This window comes from Pundamilia nyererei, unplaced genomic scaffold (assembly GCF_000239375.1).
Source record: "Pundamilia nyererei isolate P.nyererei 1_Seehausen unplaced genomic scaffold, PunNye1.0 scaffold00023, whole genome shotgun sequence".
In the NCBI taxonomy this organism is placed as follows: Eukaryota; Metazoa; Chordata; class Actinopteri; order Cichliformes; family Cichlidae; genus Pundamilia; species Pundamilia nyererei.
Window position 1 is genome coordinate 3,827,306 of NW_005187424.1, and position 20,171 is coordinate 3,847,476.

At 41.3% G+C, this 20,171-nt stretch overlaps 3 protein-coding genes and 1 long non-coding RNA gene across 7 annotated transcripts in view; 2 read left to right on the forward strand and 2 right to left on the reverse strand.

Moving 5' to 3' along the window:
• cunh1orf146 (chromosome unknown C1orf146 homolog) overlaps positions 1-7,701 on the forward strand; it is a 33,943-nt gene extending 26,242 nt beyond the window's left edge. Inside the window, exon 6 of the mRNA XM_005727231.2 lies at positions 7,657-7,701. Coding sequence (XP_005727288.1) covers positions 7,657-7,674 — 18 coding nt within the window. The 3' untranslated portion in view covers positions 7,675-7,701. The remainder of the gene's footprint in view (positions 1-7,656) is intronic.
• Positions 37-6,222, reverse strand: gfi1ab (growth factor independent 1A transcription repressor b). 2 transcript variants are annotated; one of them, XM_005727228.1, is made up of 7 exons: positions 6,093-6,222; positions 3,588-3,701; positions 2,877-3,065; positions 2,009-2,388; positions 1,548-1,685; positions 1,237-1,402; positions 37-1,049 (listed from the first exon to the last, which is right to left on the reverse strand). In XM_005727228.1, exons 2-7 carry the CDS (start codon positions 3,697-3,699, stop codon positions 871-873), a joined length of 1,164 nt encoding a protein of 387 aa, XP_005727285.1. In that variant the 5' UTR covers positions 3,700-3,701; positions 6,093-6,222; the 3' UTR covers positions 37-870. The 2 variants fall into 2 exon arrangements, with proteins under 2 accessions (XP_005727285.1, XP_013764774.1); XM_013909320.1 differs by lacking the exon at positions 6,093-6,222 and having other exon boundaries at positions 3,588-5,059.
• Positions 7,078-20,171, reverse strand: part of evi5b (ecotropic viral integration site 5b) — a 45,380-nt gene continuing 32,286 nt past the window's right edge. For 2 of the 3 annotated variants that reach the window (XM_013909317.1, XM_013909316.1), the window contains 2 exons: positions 12,497-12,592; positions 7,078-8,229 (listed from right to left, as the gene is read on the reverse strand). In XM_013909317.1, coding sequence (XP_013764771.1) covers positions 7,954-8,229; positions 12,497-12,592 — 372 coding nt within the window. In that variant the 3' untranslated portion in view covers positions 7,078-7,953. Of the gene's footprint in view, positions 8,230-11,695; positions 11,706-12,496; positions 12,593-20,171 lie in introns of all 3 variants that reach the window. The other variant, XM_013909318.1, reaches the window with a different exon arrangement.
• On the forward strand, positions 8,067-8,760 carry LOC106456143 (uncharacterized). Its single transcript, XR_001290302.1, has 2 exons — positions 8,067-8,130; positions 8,607-8,760. It is a non-coding gene; the product is annotated as an uncharacterized LOC106456143 (long non-coding RNA).

Sequence of the window (20,171 nt, forward strand, 5' to 3'; positions counted from 1 at the left end):
GCTCTGTGGAATTTTTTTAAACTTGGGTGATGAAACCCGACCTTTACTTTAATGTAATCTGTTTTATTTTTATGCACGCTTTTTCCGTTCCGTCTCTGTTTTCGTTTGGAAAAACTTAACTCATCCATATTTTTAACTGCATTGAAATTTTGATAATAATAATAATCATTTTAAAACATCAACAAGAAACTGGAATACATATTTGAAGAGAAGTAATATTTATTTGTAAACGATAGAAGATTAAATTTGACAAGAAAATGTGCAAAATAGACCAAAGATACCAGCTTGGTAATGGAAGCGATTATTAAATCAGACAGTGGAAGAACTGTTTTGCCAGCATCGCTGTAGCTGACAACAAAATCCTACGTCTGTTCTTTTGGAGAAGCGCAGATTTGCATCTGTTTCTTTATGGCTCTGCCAATCCTGTTATTGAAGTGTGACTGCTAATATTTTGGGCTTAAGACACAGACAATTTTATTATTATTGTTATTATTATTATTATCGCGCTTACATGTCATGTATTTTAAAGTCCACAGCTTATCTCTGGTTTTGTGAGCATGTAACATTCTGCAGCAGGCTGGTCTCGTTAGTGTTGCTCGTCTTCGCACTGCAAAAAGTCGCCCGTTAAACGTTTTTTTTCCCTTATAAAATAAATAAAAAACACCATCTGTCGTTGTTAAATATAGGTTCAATGCACGTTTAACAAGCTAAATGAGAGTCAGAGTCGATCTTGATCCGAAAAATGTCCTCAAGGTGGATGGCAGAAGGAGGAAAAGTCGAAAATGCCGGATGTCTAAAAACGACTTCCTAGGAATGAGCAAATGATTGCTCTGAAGTCAGATTAGATTGACTCCATGGTGCCGCGTCAGTTCATTTCAGCCCGTGCTGCGTCTCCTTGTGTCTCCTCAAATCCACCTTTCTCTGGAAACCTTTGCCGCAGAGGTCGCAGCCGAAAGGTTTGTATCCGGTGTGTTTCCTGCTGTGCGTAATGAGGTTGGAGCTCTGGCTGAACGCCTTCCCGCACACCTGGCATTTGTGTGGCTTTTCACCTGAAAGAGAAAAAAAAATAAAAATACATTTGATTTAGGGTTTAAAAAATATATATATATATATAATAAAAATAAACGAGAGGTATTCATTTTGCTGCTTAAAAATTGGATTTTGCGCACAGATCTTTTACCTCGGTTACAGAACAATCAAAACAACAAATGTAGTTTCGTCCCTTTCTTCGCTCACCTGTGTGGATGAAGGTGTGTTTCTTCATGTCCGACTTCTGATGGAACCTTTTGCCGCAGTACTGGCATGGGTACGGCCGCGTGTCGGAGTGGATAAGCAGGTGAGTCGACAGAGTTGACGACCGCTTGAAACTTTTACCGCATATTTTGCAGTCGAAACTTCTTTCCTGAAACGTGAGCAGAGGCCTGTTTTAGTCACATTTTCGAGTCAGCGCATCCACGCTTGACAGGAAGGCGGGTTGAAAGTAAAATGTGAATCCAAAAAAAGAAAAGGGTGCAAACTGCATCTTGTGGTTTGAGGTGTGAAGATACCTGAGAGTGCACGGCCTTGTGTTGTTCCAGGCTCACTGCGTGTCCGAAAGTTTTGCCGCAGATTTCGCACGCAAATGGCCGGGTGCCGCTGTGTGATCTGCGGACGTGCACTTCTAAACCGTGGGGAGTGGAAAACACCTGAGAACAACAATGAATTGACGATAAGAACTTTTTAAAATTTGCAATAAACCATCAAAGAAAAAAAAAAACCCAAATTCGATTCTGTGTAACTGGAGAGTCAATTGTTTGTGTTTTGTTCCACCTATAGAGAGGTCAGAGGTCAGCCAAAAAACAGCAGCTGCAGTGAGTCTTTGCTTGGGGCCAAGTTGAGCGGAAATCAAATTATCCCAAGTTTTTAAATTATTGGTGTTTTCTTACAAACATGCATGCATTTTATAGAAGACATATATTAGACTGGACTATATGAAATCACACCTCTCTTCGTTGCTCTCTGTCCTCACCTTACTGCACTTGACGCACTTGTAAGCCCCATTGAGGATGAGGCTAGAGCACAGCAGATCAGACTGCGCGTTCACGTCGTGGGTTTTTCCGTGCATGCCTGCCTCAGGAAACAGCAGAGCAGCAGCGTGCCTCCTGTAGTTACCATAGGTCTCCTCTCCCAGAGCTCGGTCTGCATACAGGGCAGGATGGGTGCTTCTGTCTCCGTAGAAGCCCATCGCAGCCGGGCCTCTTTCTACCTCCATTCCCGTATGGAGGCTTGGCTGCACCAGCGGCCTCAGCTCCGGCCTGGGATAGCTGCTGCTCCAGGCGTACGGCCGGAATGGAACGGTGAAGGGCTGAGTCTCGTCCACCAGGGGAGAAAGAGATTTCTCCGAATCAGCTGGAGAGGGGAACAGATAAAAATTTAATGAAAGCAGTGAAGTGACCGAAGAGGAGCACTTCCAGGGATCTACGGGGCCTCAGAGGAATCATTGAGGGGAAAACTTATTTCAGATTCCCCAAGTGATGATTTGTGGTTGAGTCCGATTAAAATGAAATTAGATTAGATGATATCTGCTCTGATTTATTATAAAAACTGAAAACGTATTTGTGTGAAGAATAACTTCAATTTAAAACAATCTCAGAAAATGATTAAAACAGCAAAATATGTAAACTATCACAAAGGCCTGTTTTGCTTATTTAGTTTGCCGAAACGAACATTGTATTGTATGTTTTCTAAACCATGGTGGAAAAAATACAAATCAAAGTCTGCATTGGATCTGTGCGTCCTGGACGCAGTTTCCGCTCTGGCTCTTTCATGTGTACATGAAATGTAATCTATTGCAGGATCATCAGTATGTGTGTATGTATGTGTGTGTCTTTGTCTACCTGGCGAGGCGGAGGGAGATGGAGGCCTCCAGAAGTCCTCATAGTCCGGGGAGCGAGGGCACAGGCTGTCGGCACAGCTCAGCGGAGACTTGGGGGAGAAATCTGCTGCGTCACCCAGGTGGGAGTCCGGAGACAGGTTGTACCTGTCCACCGACATATCCGTGTCTTCTTCTGGGAGTTTATCTCCCTCTGAGAAGCACAAAACAAATGACAGTCAGCATCGTAATGACCGGTGACTCAATTAAAGCCATTCTTATGTTGTTTTTAAAGGGCTGATAAATGACGTGGATGGTCGCCAGTTCGGTAATTTGTCAAAACAAAACTGGATTTTTGGTGGACAAAATTAGTCAGAGATAACGTCAATTTTTCTTGTGGTAATAGTGTTAATATATGATATGGTATAACAATAAAAATAGTGTTGTAATATGTAATAAAACTGTGAATAACCCGAGATATTTAAATACATGCATTTAACCAAAAGAACAGTTTCAGAATTGAATACAAAACACCACAATGACTCTTAACTGTAAAGTGCTTTTCTTTTAAAGCATTATTCATCTTACAAATTATTGGCAAGTGTTGCGATCAAAAATGTATTTTACTTTTGAAAAATACCCCTCATCCCGTCAGATTATATCAATATCAAATACAGCATTGAAAGTGTCATCTGACAAAGAGGGGAATATTGAAGAAAAGCCTCCTTTTGCATACCCGAGCATATGTGCGCTAGTATCGTGTCCAGCTTGTTGTAGTCATCCTCAAAACTTCGGGGTTGGTGATAACTGTGCGCCTTCTTACTCTTCACCAAGAAGGAGCGGGGCATCTCTGAAGCGGAACAGAACAAATCAGTGACAATAATCCAGCTGTAGAGAGCAGTCCTCCTGCGCCCGAGGCCGCTCGCTCCAAGATTTGACATCTACTGGTGTGGTGATGTTGCTCCCAAGTGCTTTAAGAGATTTCAACCTGACAAGGGAGCATGCGCGGACTGTCGGTCACGCCTGCCAGGTGTCGTCGGACAGGTGTCGAGGCTGCTCGCCACAGCTCAGTGCGCTGTAAAAAATATCCGCCTGCAGAGTTTTAGTCAGAGCAGGCTGTAGGAAAACTGTCTGCAGCGGGGGCGACGTCGTCTTGCATCTTTAGAGCAAACGGACTCATTTCAGAACCCGACAGTGGTTTCCTTTCTTACAAGAAACGCAGGTGGAATGAAGAAGAGAAAAGTGTATTTATTGTTTAAAAGTACAACTTGGGACGATAAGTCTATGAGACACTTTTTGCAGTGTTTAACTTTTCCACAGCTTGGGGCTGCCGAAGTTCTCGCAGACTGCAGCTCGTGTCTCCCATGGAGCCCGTGGCAGTCGGGAGAGGTGATACAGGCTTTATCGGCGCCTTTCTCAATCTTTAAAGGGGGCAGGGGGAGAGGAAACGGGGAGACACACCCCAGGGTGCCTTGCTGGGGAGCTTGAAGTAGCACGTCGTGGTAAAATAAAGGGGTGGGAGAAACTTTGAACCGGCGGGGTAGTCTTATTATTCTTATAGGCTGCAATTAAAATTTGACCAAACGCTTCGGGTTTGCCAAGAGTGTCTCCGGTTGAGTTCAGCCAATAAAACGCTAGAGGAAAAATAATTCATTGAGAATAAATCCTCACATAAAAACGCACCGCAGTGTCTCTCTGATCAAAACTCACTGCCGGCTCCACACAGGACAAAGTGTTGTCCCGGTCTGGTGGTCACTTGAGCCCATAAACTGTTATTATGTGACAGACACTCTCCGTCCTAACGCCTGCGGTGACCGTTTCACATTACCCCGAGAGGAAGAAGCAAATAACGGAGACAGTTTGTTTTCTGTTCGCACAGGTCGAAGATTAGAGCGTCATTACGCGCTGATCAATAAGACGGAGTCGTGCGTCCTGGTGCCTTTCATCCACTGCAGGTGTAATAAAACAGTTTTGAGACGGCATTGAAGTGAAAGTGTGATCAAAAACCTGCATTCGTTTGCAGTAAATACAGGTGGCTATCAGGCCATGTTTGCGCTTTAAAGTTTTATTATTCGTGGCTTGAGACGCTTGAATTGCCACGGAGCCGAAATTCACACATGCGCATTTTGGATGACTTTTCATTTCATTGCGTTTCTTTACTTATTATTTTAATATATCACCAGGTAACCGTTAGTAAATCCGCTCCGGTCAAATCCTCCACGCCTGTAAAGGTGTGAAGTTTCCTCCAAATCAGACAACTGGACGCCCAAAAAGGTTTCAGACCGTTTACACGGCTTTGGCACCAACATGTCAGTGAATGCATTTATAATGTCGGCTACATGCAAACCGTTATCAGTAAATAAAGGACAGGAAATTAAAGGACCACATGTCCCAGCTCGATTAGACGCATCACGGCATCCGGATACAGTTTTTTGGAGGAGATATGAAGCTCGAACCGATAAAAGCAGCTGCAGCAGGGCCTGCTGCCCGATAGGCAGACGGTTTCTTAACTGTAGCATCATGCCATCGCAATTAAATACACGCACATAATAATAATAATAATATTAATGATATTAATAATATAAATACATTTAGGGATTTGATGCCGCTTTTACGCAGGTTGTTAGAACTTCGCGGTTTGAAACTAGATTTGATTTGATATGCGGTTGTTTATAACCGCACAATTAATTAACTGCGTCATTATTTCTGCAGTATTCAAATATTTTCTTCTCTCCGTTGAAATTCAGCTTTTAAAACGCCTCTACATGTGAACTCACCAAATGATTCACGCCTCCCACACTGCGCCACTGTATCGCGCTCTCCTTATAGTAAACATTTCAGGACGCACGTTTAAATCTGCTCGAATATTTGCAAAGGTCAATCAAAGAAAAAGAAATCAACAAAATACATAAAAGCAGCTGTATTCACACACCCGTGTCTGCGCAGGAGTACTGCTGTTTAGGTTGTGCTAAACTCGGGTATTATTAATAATAAAGCCGAATTTTGAGATTAAAATTGAAATGATTAAAATAGAATTAATGTGGCTGTAACATCTGGCACCCGCTATAGAAATAAGCGACCTTCCACTGCGCCACGTTAAAAAAAAATAATCGCCAACCTTACTAGTCAACGCAAGTTCTAAAAATCTGAGCTTACATCACTAACAGACTGGCCTCACTGTCCAACACAAACTCATCATCAGCATTTTGTGGGGGAAAAAGCCAAAAAACCAAACACAAACCTGGTAAATGTTTCAGTGCCCGAAGAGAGATGCTCTTTTTAAAATGTGGTTTTCTGCATGAAATGATTAGTAGTTGAGGCTCAACTTTGAAAACCGCGAGAAAAATCACTTCCTGAAACAGTCAATCTAAGCTAAGAATCTTCAGAGGAAGGCAGCGCTGAGACTAAACATCCCACATGTGCTGTTCAGCCTGCACGAGGAGACTCTGGTTAGAGGTTTGCAGCCACCATTACAAGACAGACCAGGCCAGGAGTTTATCAAACAATTTTATTGTGAATTCATCCCTCTCTCTCTCTCTCTCACACACACACACACACACACACACACACACGCACGCACATACATATATATATATATATAAAACAATCTCATTTAGTTTGCAGAGTGTGCTTGACTGCATCCATCATAGTGTGTCCATACTGCACTGCAGACTCAAAAAAAGTGCCATTAGGTGTTCCTCTTCTATTCCATCAGCAAAGAGACATTAACATCATCATCACCTGCTCAAAGTCAGAATCTTTGCTGGTTCCTGGAGACTGCGGCTGCCTCGATTCATACAGAAGTTAGTGTTCAGACATTCAGAGAAATTCACTTTTACACATCCAGGTCATGAAATGGAGTGGCTTGTAGATCCAGAACATAGGCCTCGCTTTGGTAACACTTTGCCGGTCCCGATTAGTTTCCATGTTGTGTTGTTGAGTGTTGCTTTATCTCGGCTTCATCTCCTGACCAAAGTTCTCTCAGACTGTCATCAATTCCGTGCAAATTAGTGACACTCAGAACATATGAGAGGCATCATTCAGCTTTGAGTCATCGGTAGATGCATTATGCACTGAAGTGATTCGCCTTTTACCTCATCATGAAAGTGAGATCGTGATGCTTTCAGAGAACTTTGTAAAACAGCAACAGTAGCTAAGAAATAAACCTTTCCCCATCTGCACTTATTAACATGCTGGCTGCTTTAAGAACGGAGAGTTCAAAAGCATCTAAAGAGGGGTGACTAGTTATTCTACCAGGAATTCACCTCCCTCGTCTCAAAAGCAGGATTTGTTATTTGTGTTAAACTACATTATATGTCCCTTTACTCTCAAATGTACAGCATATTCTAAACACCAGATATGCATTTTCAAGTTCAAAAGGAAGTGGGGGGAAACAAACAACATGATACACATTTACATATCTACATGTACGCAATGTCACTTTGACCTTGAAAGGCATGCGGCACATGCTAAGGCCAAAGAAAGTCATCAAGTCGTCGCTGGCTGATACAAGCGAGTTTGATACAAGGCTCTGATGAAGCTCTTCAAGACATTAGAAATATAGATATTTATACATGCGCACGCACAGCACTCATACAAATCTGCCTCTGCATGATGGACACTTAGTAGTAACGGCATCAATGCATTTCTGATGTTCATTTATAAAAAGCTTTAAAATATAAAAACATGAAGTGTGTAATATAGAGTAAAACGTTTTTATTGCACAGTCTCTTTTTCTGTGTTGTACCTAGAAGAAGCGGTCAGGAGTGACAGACTGAGATCTCCCTTCTCCTCCTCTTTGTCAGGTCTCTGTGGCCCAGTAGAGTCTGAGACGCTCCACGTGATTTGAGCCTCTACTGAGGTTCAGGCTGAGCTTCTGGCTTTACTCACAAAACCCCCCCAAAACAACAACAAGAAAAAAACTGCAAAAGGAAGGTAAAGAAAACTAAATCCACGTGTGATTCTCAGGATATCAAATGATGATGATGCATTTCATTCTTCAAGTTCAGGAGTCTCCTCTGAAATGGTTTGCTGGATGACCCTCTCTTCCACAGTTAGTGCTGACAGCCTCCGTCTCCACTTCAGCAGCCGGCGGGCGCCGCTCACACGGAGGTGGTCTTGTGGCTGCTGCTCTGAGGAACAGAGATCCGCAGGGCCTCTCCGTCCTCCTCCTCCTCATCGCTGTCGGTGTCCTCGAGTTTGGGGTGTAGTTTGATACGGCTCCTCTGCTGGGGGACCTGCAGGGGGGAGACCTTGACCCCATCGTCGTCCGAAGACTGGTAAGACTCATCAGCCGCCCTGTAGTGGTTGACAATATGGATCCCATCAAAAGTGGGCTGATTGGCCAAGCGCCCCCTCTGTCCTTTTAAGCAGCGAATCTGTGAAAGCAAACAGTGAGAGTCAGGAGCCACACAATCTCCTACAGACCAGACTTCTGTGCCTGAAGGCAGCTGCATGAACACCAAACCTCTTGAAAATATTACAGCTAACATTTTACGCTTTTCTTTATTTTCTGTCATAAATACACTGTTACAGTGGTGGATGCACACATTAAATATAGCCAAAGTTTCAAAAAATGAGGTGAGCAAACATGCAAGTTATCCCAGTAAGCCAAAAGCTCCAGACTCTACACACCTGGTTTGTGACCAGGGGGCTCTACAGGATGTCAGAGACGGTGGACATCCTGACATTGTCGCATGTGTGAGCACGCTCAGAAGAAAACTGGCTTAAAGGAATCTCAAACTGCTTGTTACAGATGCTATATGACCTGAGGTGCTGTGCTAAGGCCTGGATCACCTCCCTGAGATCCTCTGCTCCAATATCGTCGTGGACCAGCTCTATTTTTGCTTCACTGTCTTGTGTCTCTGAAGCAGGTTTAAGTGTGAATGATTAAAATGGGTATAGTTGTATAGACAGCTCACTAATTTATTTATTTTTTTCGGTTGCTGTTATTGTACTCAGAAGGAAAGAGGGAGGAAGAAAGTCTTGGTCAAACCTTCTTTTAGCCAGGTGCAGGAAATATAGAGAGCGGATATCTAGTTCAGCACTTCCTGTCCTGTCCGCTGTTCATTGTTTACTAATAAAGAGAAATTTAAGACAGTTTTCGGATTGAATTTCAACAAATGTGTTTCCTGTGGCCAGTTTTACTTAATAGTAGTGCGACTTATCAGAAAGTTTACAGAATCATTTTTCCCTTTGATTCTACAGAGTGATATGTTTTAATGCAGCTGAATTCACAACATAATTATAGCCACATTTTTTCTGTTAGTGTCAAAGTAGCGCTGCTACAGAAAAAAAAAAAAGCAGCCAAGCTGTGACGCTAATGTTTAAAATGAATAACAACAGAGAAATATGACTCTTGCACGGCTTCCTGGACAACCTGTGACTGCTAGCAACTCAGTGAGATAACAAAAACTTGACACACGTGATATGAACAAACTGTCAGTGGGAGCTGGTGACATTTTACCAGAAACACTGAAACAAATAAGATGAGATGTCCTCTACAAATTCAACATGCAGGCACCAGTTCAACCAAAAATAAAAACAAAAGGGAACAACGCAATAAAATCAGAGCCATACTACACACCAAGAGTAAACAACTGGTGAGTGTCCTGTTTGTATAATTAGTAGACATGAAATAAATAGTTTTACAGCACTCACACGGAGGAAGACAAGTTGTCTCTTTTAAATTTGTAGTAAAAGCTTTTATTCACACATCTCAATATAAAATTATCTAGAGATTTAGAAATGTCACCGTCCAATTCAAAGCCTATATGCTGTCTTTGCTTCAATCTTTGATGAGTTTATTGAATGTGTGCACGAATGTGCTTTATAATCTCAACACTTAAAGTCAATGTGTAGTATGGATTTGGGACAAAGAGTCATATAATTATGTTCCATTTAAGACTGCATGGTAGCAGGAAGCACCTTAAACCACGTTAACAGTTTAAGGTGCTTCCAGAGCTTCAAGGCAAAGTGTCTGAGACTGGAGGATTTGTTTTCTCTCGGAAAACAAAAAGACCTGGTAAGGAACTTTTTGCGTTGACTGTATATAAAAGATGTCTATAGCCAATCTGGCGTTCATCCATTAATTTTTTAGACTTGCATTGCTGCACTTTTTTTTAAAAGTCAGAAATATATTTAGATGATAGAGAGCGATGTTATAAGCTAATGCTATCCAGGTTAGTTAGAAATAGGGCTGCCACGATTAGTCGACTAGTCACGATTACGTCGACTATTAAAATCGTCGACGACTAATTTAATAGTTGAAGCGTCGTTTGAAGTTTTGTTAGATCCCAAAAGCGCAGGAATAAGTAGTAGGATTTAAGAGTGTAATAACGGACTGAAACAGAAGATGGCAGCACTGCATGTACAAGGATGCCAGCTGCCGTTAAACCCCAAAGAAGAAGAAGAAGCAGTGTCCCAGAATTCATAGCGCAGCGCAGCTCAGTTGCCAACAATGCCGGCTGCTAGTTAGTTTTAATATTACTCTTATTATTCATTCTGGGTCACAAAATAAACATTTAACATATTTTCAGGCGAGAATGTAGCTGTGTAAGCCTCAAATATCTGCTCAGTTTATCAAGACACCACATATTTGCAAAAACGCTCCGACGTTTTCGGAGACGTCTGTTACCCACCAGCTCGATAGCTAGCCGGGGGCAAGGCTCACTAGAGCCCGTGAGAACGCCGGACTCCCGGCAAATCGTTTTCAAACCCACCACCATCTTTCACTACTCAGGTTAAACGTGATATATAAATCACTTAGATAACTTAAAATTTTTTTTAGTATTTTATTTGTTCCTGAGTAAATCGGTTTGGCTGAGATTAAAGTTATACTTTTTACACAGCTGAATAAACGTCAAGCAGACAGCTGATTATCAGAAGTGTGAGATACTCGAGAATAAACTCCAGTGTCCCGTTACAGTTTAGATAGCAAGGAGCAGACGGCTGAGTTTATTAAACTTCACCGAAACAATCTGCAAATGTCATTAAAATTTAATAAACTATCATCTTGTCGTTATTTTTAGTTAGCACATACCTTAAAACACTTAAAGCTGTAAGCTAATGATAGTTATAAGAGCAGATGCATTCTGGTGCAATAAGCTGTACGCTTTGGATGCATGATCTGATTAGTCGACTAATCGCAAAAATAATCGTTTTATTGTTTTTAATGAAGTGCTGTCCGAGGATCAAAGATCACAGCATCCAGTTCTTGGCCTTTTCTGCACACAGAGATTTCTCTAGACTCTCTGACATTACGTACTTTAGATGATGAGCTAGTTAAAGCAATCAAAAGCATGCGCTATTTTGAAACTGTTGCTGAATTTGTAGACTCAGTTTATAAACCTTGCCACTCTAAGATGCTCTTTTTATACTAATTCACGTTACTGACCTTAATTAACCTAATTAGTTCCAAGATATTCTTTTGTTTCTCCTGTCCCAACTTTTCTCTTACATCCAATTCAAAATCAGCTAATAATTTTCATGTCTCAGTTGAGATTTGCAAATCACTGCATTCTGTTTTTATTCACACTTTGCAGAGTCCCAACTATTTTGGAATTGGGTTTGTATTTTCTCCGATTATCTTTCAGCTATAAGTTCAAAAAGGGCCTACATATGCACTAATTTTAAATTTTATTTTGAACAGTGTATTTTCAGTTAACGTCCCCACCTCCAGTTTACAGCCGTGCACGGACGCTTTCTTTAGCTTTACCTTGAAGCACTTGGGATGGTCTCCTACACCATGAATTAACCAGACTCAAAGAGGGGTTGGGTAAAGATCAACACATGGTCAGGCTTGAAAAGCTGGGGGTGTTACACAGAACATCTGAAAACACTCACCTGGGTTGGCCTGCCATGCAACAGACAGTCATGTAGAAAGAGATGCATTCAGAGGCCAGTTTAGAGCACAGTACATAAAAACGATAACAACAACCCAAAACCCGAACAACCCTACATTTACCTGGGTCTCTCTAAACTTGGCACACTGCCTTCCTGTTGCTGTCATGTGAAAGGAAACGGTGATCTAATCAACATCTGAGATGCTGCACATAAAATTTAAAGCTGTATGATGTTAATTGAAACTGTGCAAGAGGTGCATGACGGGACTTAAACCAGTTTCAGTTTTGCTCATTGTGCATGCTTAAAATAATAAGAATCATTGTCGGGCAATCTAAAACTCAAAGACAACTGGCAGGGAAGGGAAACGACTGAGACAGCACTCTTTAAAACACCTTTTCTCAAACACATGACATAGGTCAACAAGCTTGACAGGACCAATAATAATGAATAAAGGTGACTAAGACTGTGGGGAATGTGTCACTTCTGACGTCATATGTGACATTTTACTCATTCTTAGATATCAGTCATTTGAATGTGCATCCATCTTTGCATCGTGCCTCAATGTTCTGCCATATAAACCTCTGTAAGTCATGTTTGTGAATACATCTCTAAGAGGTTCGCAACTTCAGCACCACACAGGAAGTCTCTGGGTGTAGTTAACACTTCAACTAATCTGTTCAAGTCAAAGTAAAACCATATCTGAGGGATTGTTGTGAAATTTCGATCAAAGCATTTACACCAACAACAAAAAACTGGTAGTGTGACTGAGGTGAACATGTAGCTTGTTTTTAGGAGTCTCACCTCATGTTGTAGCTCTGCTATCTGGTCTTTGAGGTCGCGGATGTACTGGCTCGAATCTGTGTGGTTCAGCTGGCCTTGGACCTTTCCTTCTTCTTTCTGTTGGGACAAAATACACAACTTTCAAACATGTTCCACAGCTTTTGGAGAAAAAAAGGATTGTGTTAATCATCTACAGGGTCAAAATATTTTAGATTTCTGGCATATTATACATACACTTAAATAAAAAAGGGTCTGTGGAAATTACACTTATGTCTTCTTGTTTATGGTTGAAAACTCCTGCACAGGCAGGAGAAATAACGGCAGCTTCGAGAGCCCCGCTGCAAAAAAAAAGCGGCATCGCGCGGTACCCTGCATGTATGGCGGGCGAACAAGGTGACAGATGTCTGGTGAAACACAAAACAGTGTCATTTGTGCTTGATTTCCTCCTGGGGCCCTGGGGATGAGGCTGGTTGTTGCCTCTAACAGTTAAACAGCCCATGCGATGTTTACCTTCCTAAGTGAAGACATCTGCAGGCACTGGAGACAAACACATATTCTATTTCAAACCTCAATCACACCCCTGAACCTGCCAGTTCCACACTGAGATAAGTTCAAAACACAGGCAGCAGCACTGAGGCAAAAAAAGGGAAGACGCGCGCTCGGTAAGGGGTGGGGTGTCGAGGTAAAGCGGTGACACCGAGTCTTCACCACCTGAACAACACCCCAAAATACAGATAGGGTTTTAGATTCCTGTGGTGAGGTGGGGTTCAATATGGCGGGTCCCAATAGGCCTTTTTTTTTTTTTTCACATGGAGAGGTCTAAACAAGAGAGATTATTCCAAGAACCTGTTGTTTTTGAGGTTTTGCTGCTCCAAAACACTGCAACGACAAGGACAGGCAGTTAATAGAGACTTCCTGGTGTTCAGCTGTGTGAATCGCCAGGTGTCAGGCTGTGGCCAGGGACAGCAAACGTCTCACAGAAACATCTTACCATTGTATCTTCAAGTCCCAGTGTGTTGTGGTTTTGTTTAGTTCAAATAGTGCAGTGTAGGGGCTTTCTGCGTTCTAAAAAGTAAACTACTAAATTTGTTCAGTCTCCTGGCAGATCTGAACCGAGATAATCTGAGATCATCCTTTAATCATCTGCCCATTTCATCACATCCTGGGCAAGTGGGCAAAAATCACAGCTCATAAAAAAAGTGCACATGAAATGCCGATTGCATGCGACGTTTCAGTCGGCTTTACGCGCATCTCCAACATTGTGGTAATGACGTAAAGGTTATTTTGAATCCGCAAAGACGTCTATGAAAGATGTGTGAAAATTAAGTGCTAAAATATTTTTTGTTCCTCTATCAAGTTTTCAACAGAATTTAGCCTTCTGCTAAAATAAGACAAAACTGTGACTAGGATAAATATATGGCCACTGCAATGATACTCATCATACAGATTTGTTTCCAGCATTAGCGTGACACGTATGCAGTACACATCTGAGAAGTCAGGGGTTTTTTTTGTTTTGTTTAAACACACTAAAACTTTTAGTATAAATCTCTGAGTATGTCATAGAAACCTCAAAATAAACCATGCATGTCACCTTTGGCAGAGTTGCTGCTTCAAGATGAAAAACCACTTCCTTTAAAGCCCAAAGACAACAGACGCCATGGTTGCGATAGTGAAAGAGTCCTACACACAAACCCTTCTAGACATCTTGGTTTCACTGAAATGTGTTTTCAGTGAAACACTGTATATTATCATTATTGTTCATCTCTTCGTTAAATCTCTGCAGCATTTTCTGACTTGATACTCAAGCATTTGATCTTCAAAGTAATGTCCTACATCGATATTTGCTACAGCTCTAAGTACTAAGAGTCGCAACATTAATCTGATTCCAGTCTGACCTCTTGTACGAAAACCGAGGTGCAAACTGTCACCAACATGTGTCACCATCTCTGACGACAAAGCTATGAAACTTCTGCTCTTTTTTACCTTTTCTTCTAAATCAAACCAAAATTTTACCCACAGGGTATATAGAGACGGTAACCAAACCACAGACCAAGAAGCCCAAAAGGCACAGTGATTTCATACTGTGGCACTGACAAAAAACAAAACAACGAAAAAATCTGCAATTTGAACTCTAGACACAATTTAAAAAAGAAAGCGGTAAAGGTCTAAAAATGCGCGACCCTTGTTGCTAACGTATTTGAGTCAGAGTTCATTAGGCAGATTAAGAAAGCACGAGGGTGGCAGCAGTAAAATTTTTGGTGTTGCGTGTTTTTGCTCCATCACTTAGTAACCAAACCTCAGACCACACTCTGCTTCTGAAGGGGAAGAGGGGGAGGTTTTTTGTAGGTGTCAAACTTATAAATAGCATGGCCCTCCAGCTAAGATGATCAAAAACACCCTAAAACTCATGAATACAGAGGTTATTTAAAAAGCACTAAGTCACAACAGTTTCCATCAGGACTCATCGGATAACCAAAGTTTCCAATTTGACACTGAAAGGAAATTATATTTACCATAAATCCATAAAACATAGGAAGTATAATCATCAAACAGAACCAGAGAAATGCATTAACTGACTAATTCACTCAGTGTAGAAAATTATTTGTTACAGTGCTTCAGTATTACTCACGCTGCATGCGTGATTGCCAGTTAACGTGACAACACTAAACTTTTCATCTACCCACATATCTGCAAATCCAGAAGATCTTTCTTTTGGTAGTCTATTTAAGTATCACCACAAGGTCGACGGCCAAGTGAGTGAAAAGCAGTCCTTGCAGCACTTCACAGAAACATTTTGTGGTGAGAGTGACTCCACTGTAGGAAGGAGTTCAGACAAAACGTGAGACTCTACAGCTCTGGTTGTCTCTGCTTATGTTACGCTGTGCTGTGCTTGGGATCACTGTCCTGTTGCATGATCTAAGCTTTAGCTGGTGGACAGATGGCCTCAAATTTGACTCTGAAATACTTTGGTATACAAAGGAACTCACATGGTTGGTCCCCAGGCATGGCTGCAAAACAAGCCAGAATCGTCACCCCTCCACCGCCGTGCTGACAGTTGGTACGAGGTGTTTGTGCTGATATGCCGTGTCTGGTTATTGCAAAAATGTTGCTGTGCAATTTGGCCAAACATCTCCAAGTCTGCTGTGCTGCCACATTCTTTTAAGAGAGAAGAGGCTTTGTCCTGTCGTCCAGTCTTATTCTAATCATACTGTCATTATTTTTTATATTTAACATGTTCACCGAGTTCTGTAGAGTCACAGATGCTGAGTTCTTCAATCTCTCTCAGTTGTGCATCAAGCACATTTGATTGATTGATTGATTTGCTACTAGTGGAACTAGTAAGGGTGTATTTTTCTTTTTCCACACGGCTGTATGCAGAACTGGGAAAACTCTTTTTCACATGACTGTTTAATCCCAAGTAACCCAAGTCCTCCACTGATTGTTAGGCTACGTCCACACTAATGCGTTTTCGTTTGAAACTGCATCGTTTTCTTTCCATTTTGGCCTCCCGTCCACACGGAGACGGTGTTTTGAAAACGCTCTCGAAAACAAATACATTTGAAGACAGTGCGTTTGCGTCGCAGTGTGGACAGAGAAAACGCAGACTTTCTAAAACGATGACGCATTTTAGTCATGTGATGCAGTCATGTGACCAATTAGCCAATTAAACTAAGATAGCGGAGGGCATTATACAGCAGTTGTTTTGTTTGCTCTCAATTTTGACAGCCCTATTAAAGATTAATATCAGTTTGTACATGCTCCAGATAGCTTTTCTTCAAATTCTTTAATTCTCACTCGCTTTTGTAACGTTGTACTTTCGTGTTACTCGCAGCAACAACTCCACCTCATTGTTAGTCCATTTAAAAAACTTGGTGCTTTTCCTCGACCTTTTGCCGCGACGTTTTAACGAACCGGAAAGTAAATAAACGGCAGACAGAAATGAGCAGGCTGAATCTTCTTGTGCTTCACGCATGCGCAGTATTAGAACGTAAGCGTAGAGACAAAAGTGGATGAAAGAGAGGCAAACTTGCAGCTCCACACATATAAGTATAACGCAACATAGGCTATATCGATATAAATGATATGGTCATAGCTTATATCTTGTATAAAAGTATATCAATATATTTAAAAACTGGATATATCGCCCAGTCTTAATGCATTAGTATTTGCTTCTTGTCAACACAAAGTTCTTTATTTGCAGCACATTTCTACAACAAAGATAAGTTACCATATTTTTTGGGCCATAAGGCACATTTAGCGAAACCAAATAGTCAGATAAGTCACGCTTTACTCAACTAATTCTTCTTGCTTCCTCCACTTCTGTACAATTGATTCATTAATGTTGAATTCTCTCGCAGCTGCTCTATTCCCGTGTTCTACTGCTGACTGATAGAGTTTGAAATCTGCTTCATAAGCATGTCTCTTAACAGTTGCTATTTTGGGGTCTGTATACACAATATGGTAGTATTATGTTGAAGTAGGGCTGCTCGATTATGGCAAAAATGATAATGACGATTATTTTTACTGAAATTGAGATCTCGATTATTTGACGATATTTATTTAACAATAACAATGTATTGAATAATGACTTTAAAGATTGCCAAGAAATAATATAAAATAGTGTGCAAATGTTTGCAATATAAGAAATAAATGAAAAATGTAAACATCTATGTTTAGTGAACTTTGCAGTGTTGCTCTGTGGTGCAGCTACGACACTGTAGCAAAGTTTACACACTATGTCTGCTTGATCCAAGTCTGACTCCGCGAACCCATAATGTTTCCACACCACTGAAGGTTTTTTTTTTACCTCTCTTTTCAACCAACAGCAGTCACTCTCCTCTCCAAATAACTTCTGCTTAGCTTTCCGAGCTTCCCTCGGGTCCTCTTAATCATTGGGTCCCCAACCCCCGGGCCTCGGACCGGAACCGGTCCGTGAGTCGTTTGGTACCGGGCCGCGAGAGTTGAGGCTCAGGTGTGAAATGTATAGTTTTCAGGGTTTTTATCGGTTTTCAGCGTTATTTTGTTATCGTTTTTATCGTTTACTCGGTTTTCCTTGGTCTTTTCACGTGTGTTATGAATAAATTTTCCGGTACTAGTTTTATTTTGTTGTATTTATCCGCAACACCTTAAAGGCCGGTCCGTGAAAATATTGTCGGGCATAAACAGGTCCGTGGCGCAAAAAAGGTTGGGGACCGCTGATATAAGGGATTATTAAAATGAATTAAAATGAATAAACTTGATTAATATCTTTGGTTCAAAAAACATGGGAAAGTAAGTAAGTAAATTAGCTTAAGCTTAGGCTAACAGCTAGCAATAACCAACTCAGTTTTAAAGCTCCAAAAGTTATAAAAAATGAATATTTATGGTAAAGTAAATCCCTGATATGTCCCCTTTCAGTAAATACATTTTTGTGTGTTTCATTTAATACACAAATATGTGCCCCCCGAAACATGCAAACATGCATGCGTACTCAGGTAAGCAGGCCTACTTGTATTGCTGATGATCTTTCGTGCTGCGTGTTTTGGCCATGAACCTCTCGGCTAGCTTCTCCAGGTTTCTCGAATACTCTGTTTCGATTTCAGCCTTCTTCCTGAAGAAATCCTGGAGGTCCTGAAGCAGCTGGACCCGCATCTCTGTCTGCTGCTCCAGACAGCGCTGCTGCTCCACCAACTGGGTCCGCACATCTGCACACGGATAATTAAAAAAAAACCAAATATACTTAACGAATATTTGTTTTCGCAATCGTTTCTGTCCGCTGGTAAGTTAGACCTAGTTGTGTGGAAAATTCATAAATATATACTAATACTACATACACCTATACAAACCAAAATGAAGCTTGAGACTTGGCGACTCTTCCAGAGTTTTACAGATTAAAAAGAAATCTGTAGGATCACCTTCTTTTTCTCAAAATTAAAAACATATCATAGTGATGCTGATGTAATGCAGTTGTTACATCATGTTGTTTCTGTTGGCTGACTTTATATAAATAAAAATATAATAAATATAAATACATATGTGAACAAAGGTCTGACTCTTCACATCCTTCACATTTAAAATAATCAGACATTCAAAGACCGGAACTGTTGATGCTGAGATAAAGCAGCATTTATTTTAAATAATGAACACATGCAGTGTCCAGGAATTAAGCTAAACTGAAAATAAGGGTTGCAGTGATTAACTGGAGATTGCCTGAACTCCAGAGCAGTGTCTGCAGAGACCTAGACGTGAGATCAAAGATTGCATCATCCTGCTCCAACCACATCCTCCATGTAGCATCACCTGCCTTAACCTGCTCTGCACAGTGATTCAAGCCACTGGATGGGGCAGACTCAAACAAAGGAGTATCACACTGAAACCATCAAATATTTTACATAAATTTATCTTGCACCATGTCACTCCTGATTCAGAGTTTAATATGCAGATTATATTCTATACTTACTGTAGTAAATGCTTTAAAATGGTTTCAGTGATGGTAAATTTGATCACAGATTTGTCAGTCTACCAGCCACATATGTCACTGAACTAGAAGTGATATACTACTGAGCCCACTTTGACCTTGAGACTGATACAAGCAGTCTAAAAACAACTTCAAAAGAGAAAATCGTGATCCCAGGAGGACATGAGCACACTAAGACGTGAACAGGTCAGATTTAAATAGACAGGCACTGGGTAGCAGCTGCTTAATGATCATCTAATCAGTTAATTTGGTCAACAGAGAGGCAACCACTGAGAGACAACTCATTTTTTTTATCCCTTTCATCCAAGAGAATGATTTAAAAGTGTACAATGCACTTGCCCTTTTTTGTAAGCTCAGCCGCTGATAACCAGGCATCCCTGGCTTATTTCAGCTTGGATTTCCAGGAGATTGCTTGTAGTTGTGGTTGTCCTCAAAATCATTCAGCTGCCTCTGCAACAGTTCTTTCAGCACTGTTTGCTGAACGCTCTCTTTAAAAGTGGGACTCACTGGAGAGGCAGCTCGTTATTGCTTTATTGTTTATTTGCCACAAACTGGGCCTGTATTTGCAGAGGAACGCCTTTTATATGTTATTAATGTTATTAAGAGAACACAGATTTCTCCTGCAGTGAAAGAACAAAGTCTATCGCTTAGGCGACCGCTACAGTCAAGATAATGAGTTTAATTGATAGGTCTGGTTCTGGTTTAACATGCTAAACTGCAGCATTGATTAACTTTAATTAACATTGCTTAATTTTCCTATTCTTCCTCATCTTCACTCTCTTTGTCTGTTCTACCTCGTGCAACTGCTGATGAAGATGATGACCATTTTTCCTCTGAGGAGTCACCTTGGACGACATCCTGTGACCGCATTAAAATCATTATACCTAAAAACCCACATTGCAAGCACACACAAACACACACTTTGAGTCCTACAGCGTGGTAAAGCCTGGCTGCATGCTTCACTGCTCGTGCCATTTCAGAGCTCGATCAATCTGCAGCAGCAGGAAGAGCGAGCACAGAATACACAGTAACTCCACCTGTCTCTCTCACACACACAAAACACACACACCAATCCCAGGGCTCTCTATCCACTCCAATACCTGTTGTCTTGGTAACCACACACTGTGTGTGAACCATGTGATGAGGAAGGTGAAGACAAGAGCTTGCATCTGCCGCATCGACACACACACACACACACACACACACACACACACACACACACACACACACACACACACA

Bases quoted from the DNA above. Each gene is read 5' to 3' on its own strand.
- gfi1ab (XM_013909320.1), bottom strand. From the start codon at position 3,792: ATGTCAAATCTTGGAGCGAGCGGCCTCGGGCGCAGGAGGACTGCTCTC. The intron at 3,066-3,587 runs GTATGCAAAAGG...TGTGCTTCTCAG, and splicing joins ACTAGCGCACATATGCTCGG to AGGGAGATAAACTCCCAGAA. The intron at 1,403-1,547 runs GTATCTTCACAC...CTCACGTTTCAG, and splicing joins ACAAGGCCGTGCACTCTCAG to GAAAGAAGTTTCGACTGCAA.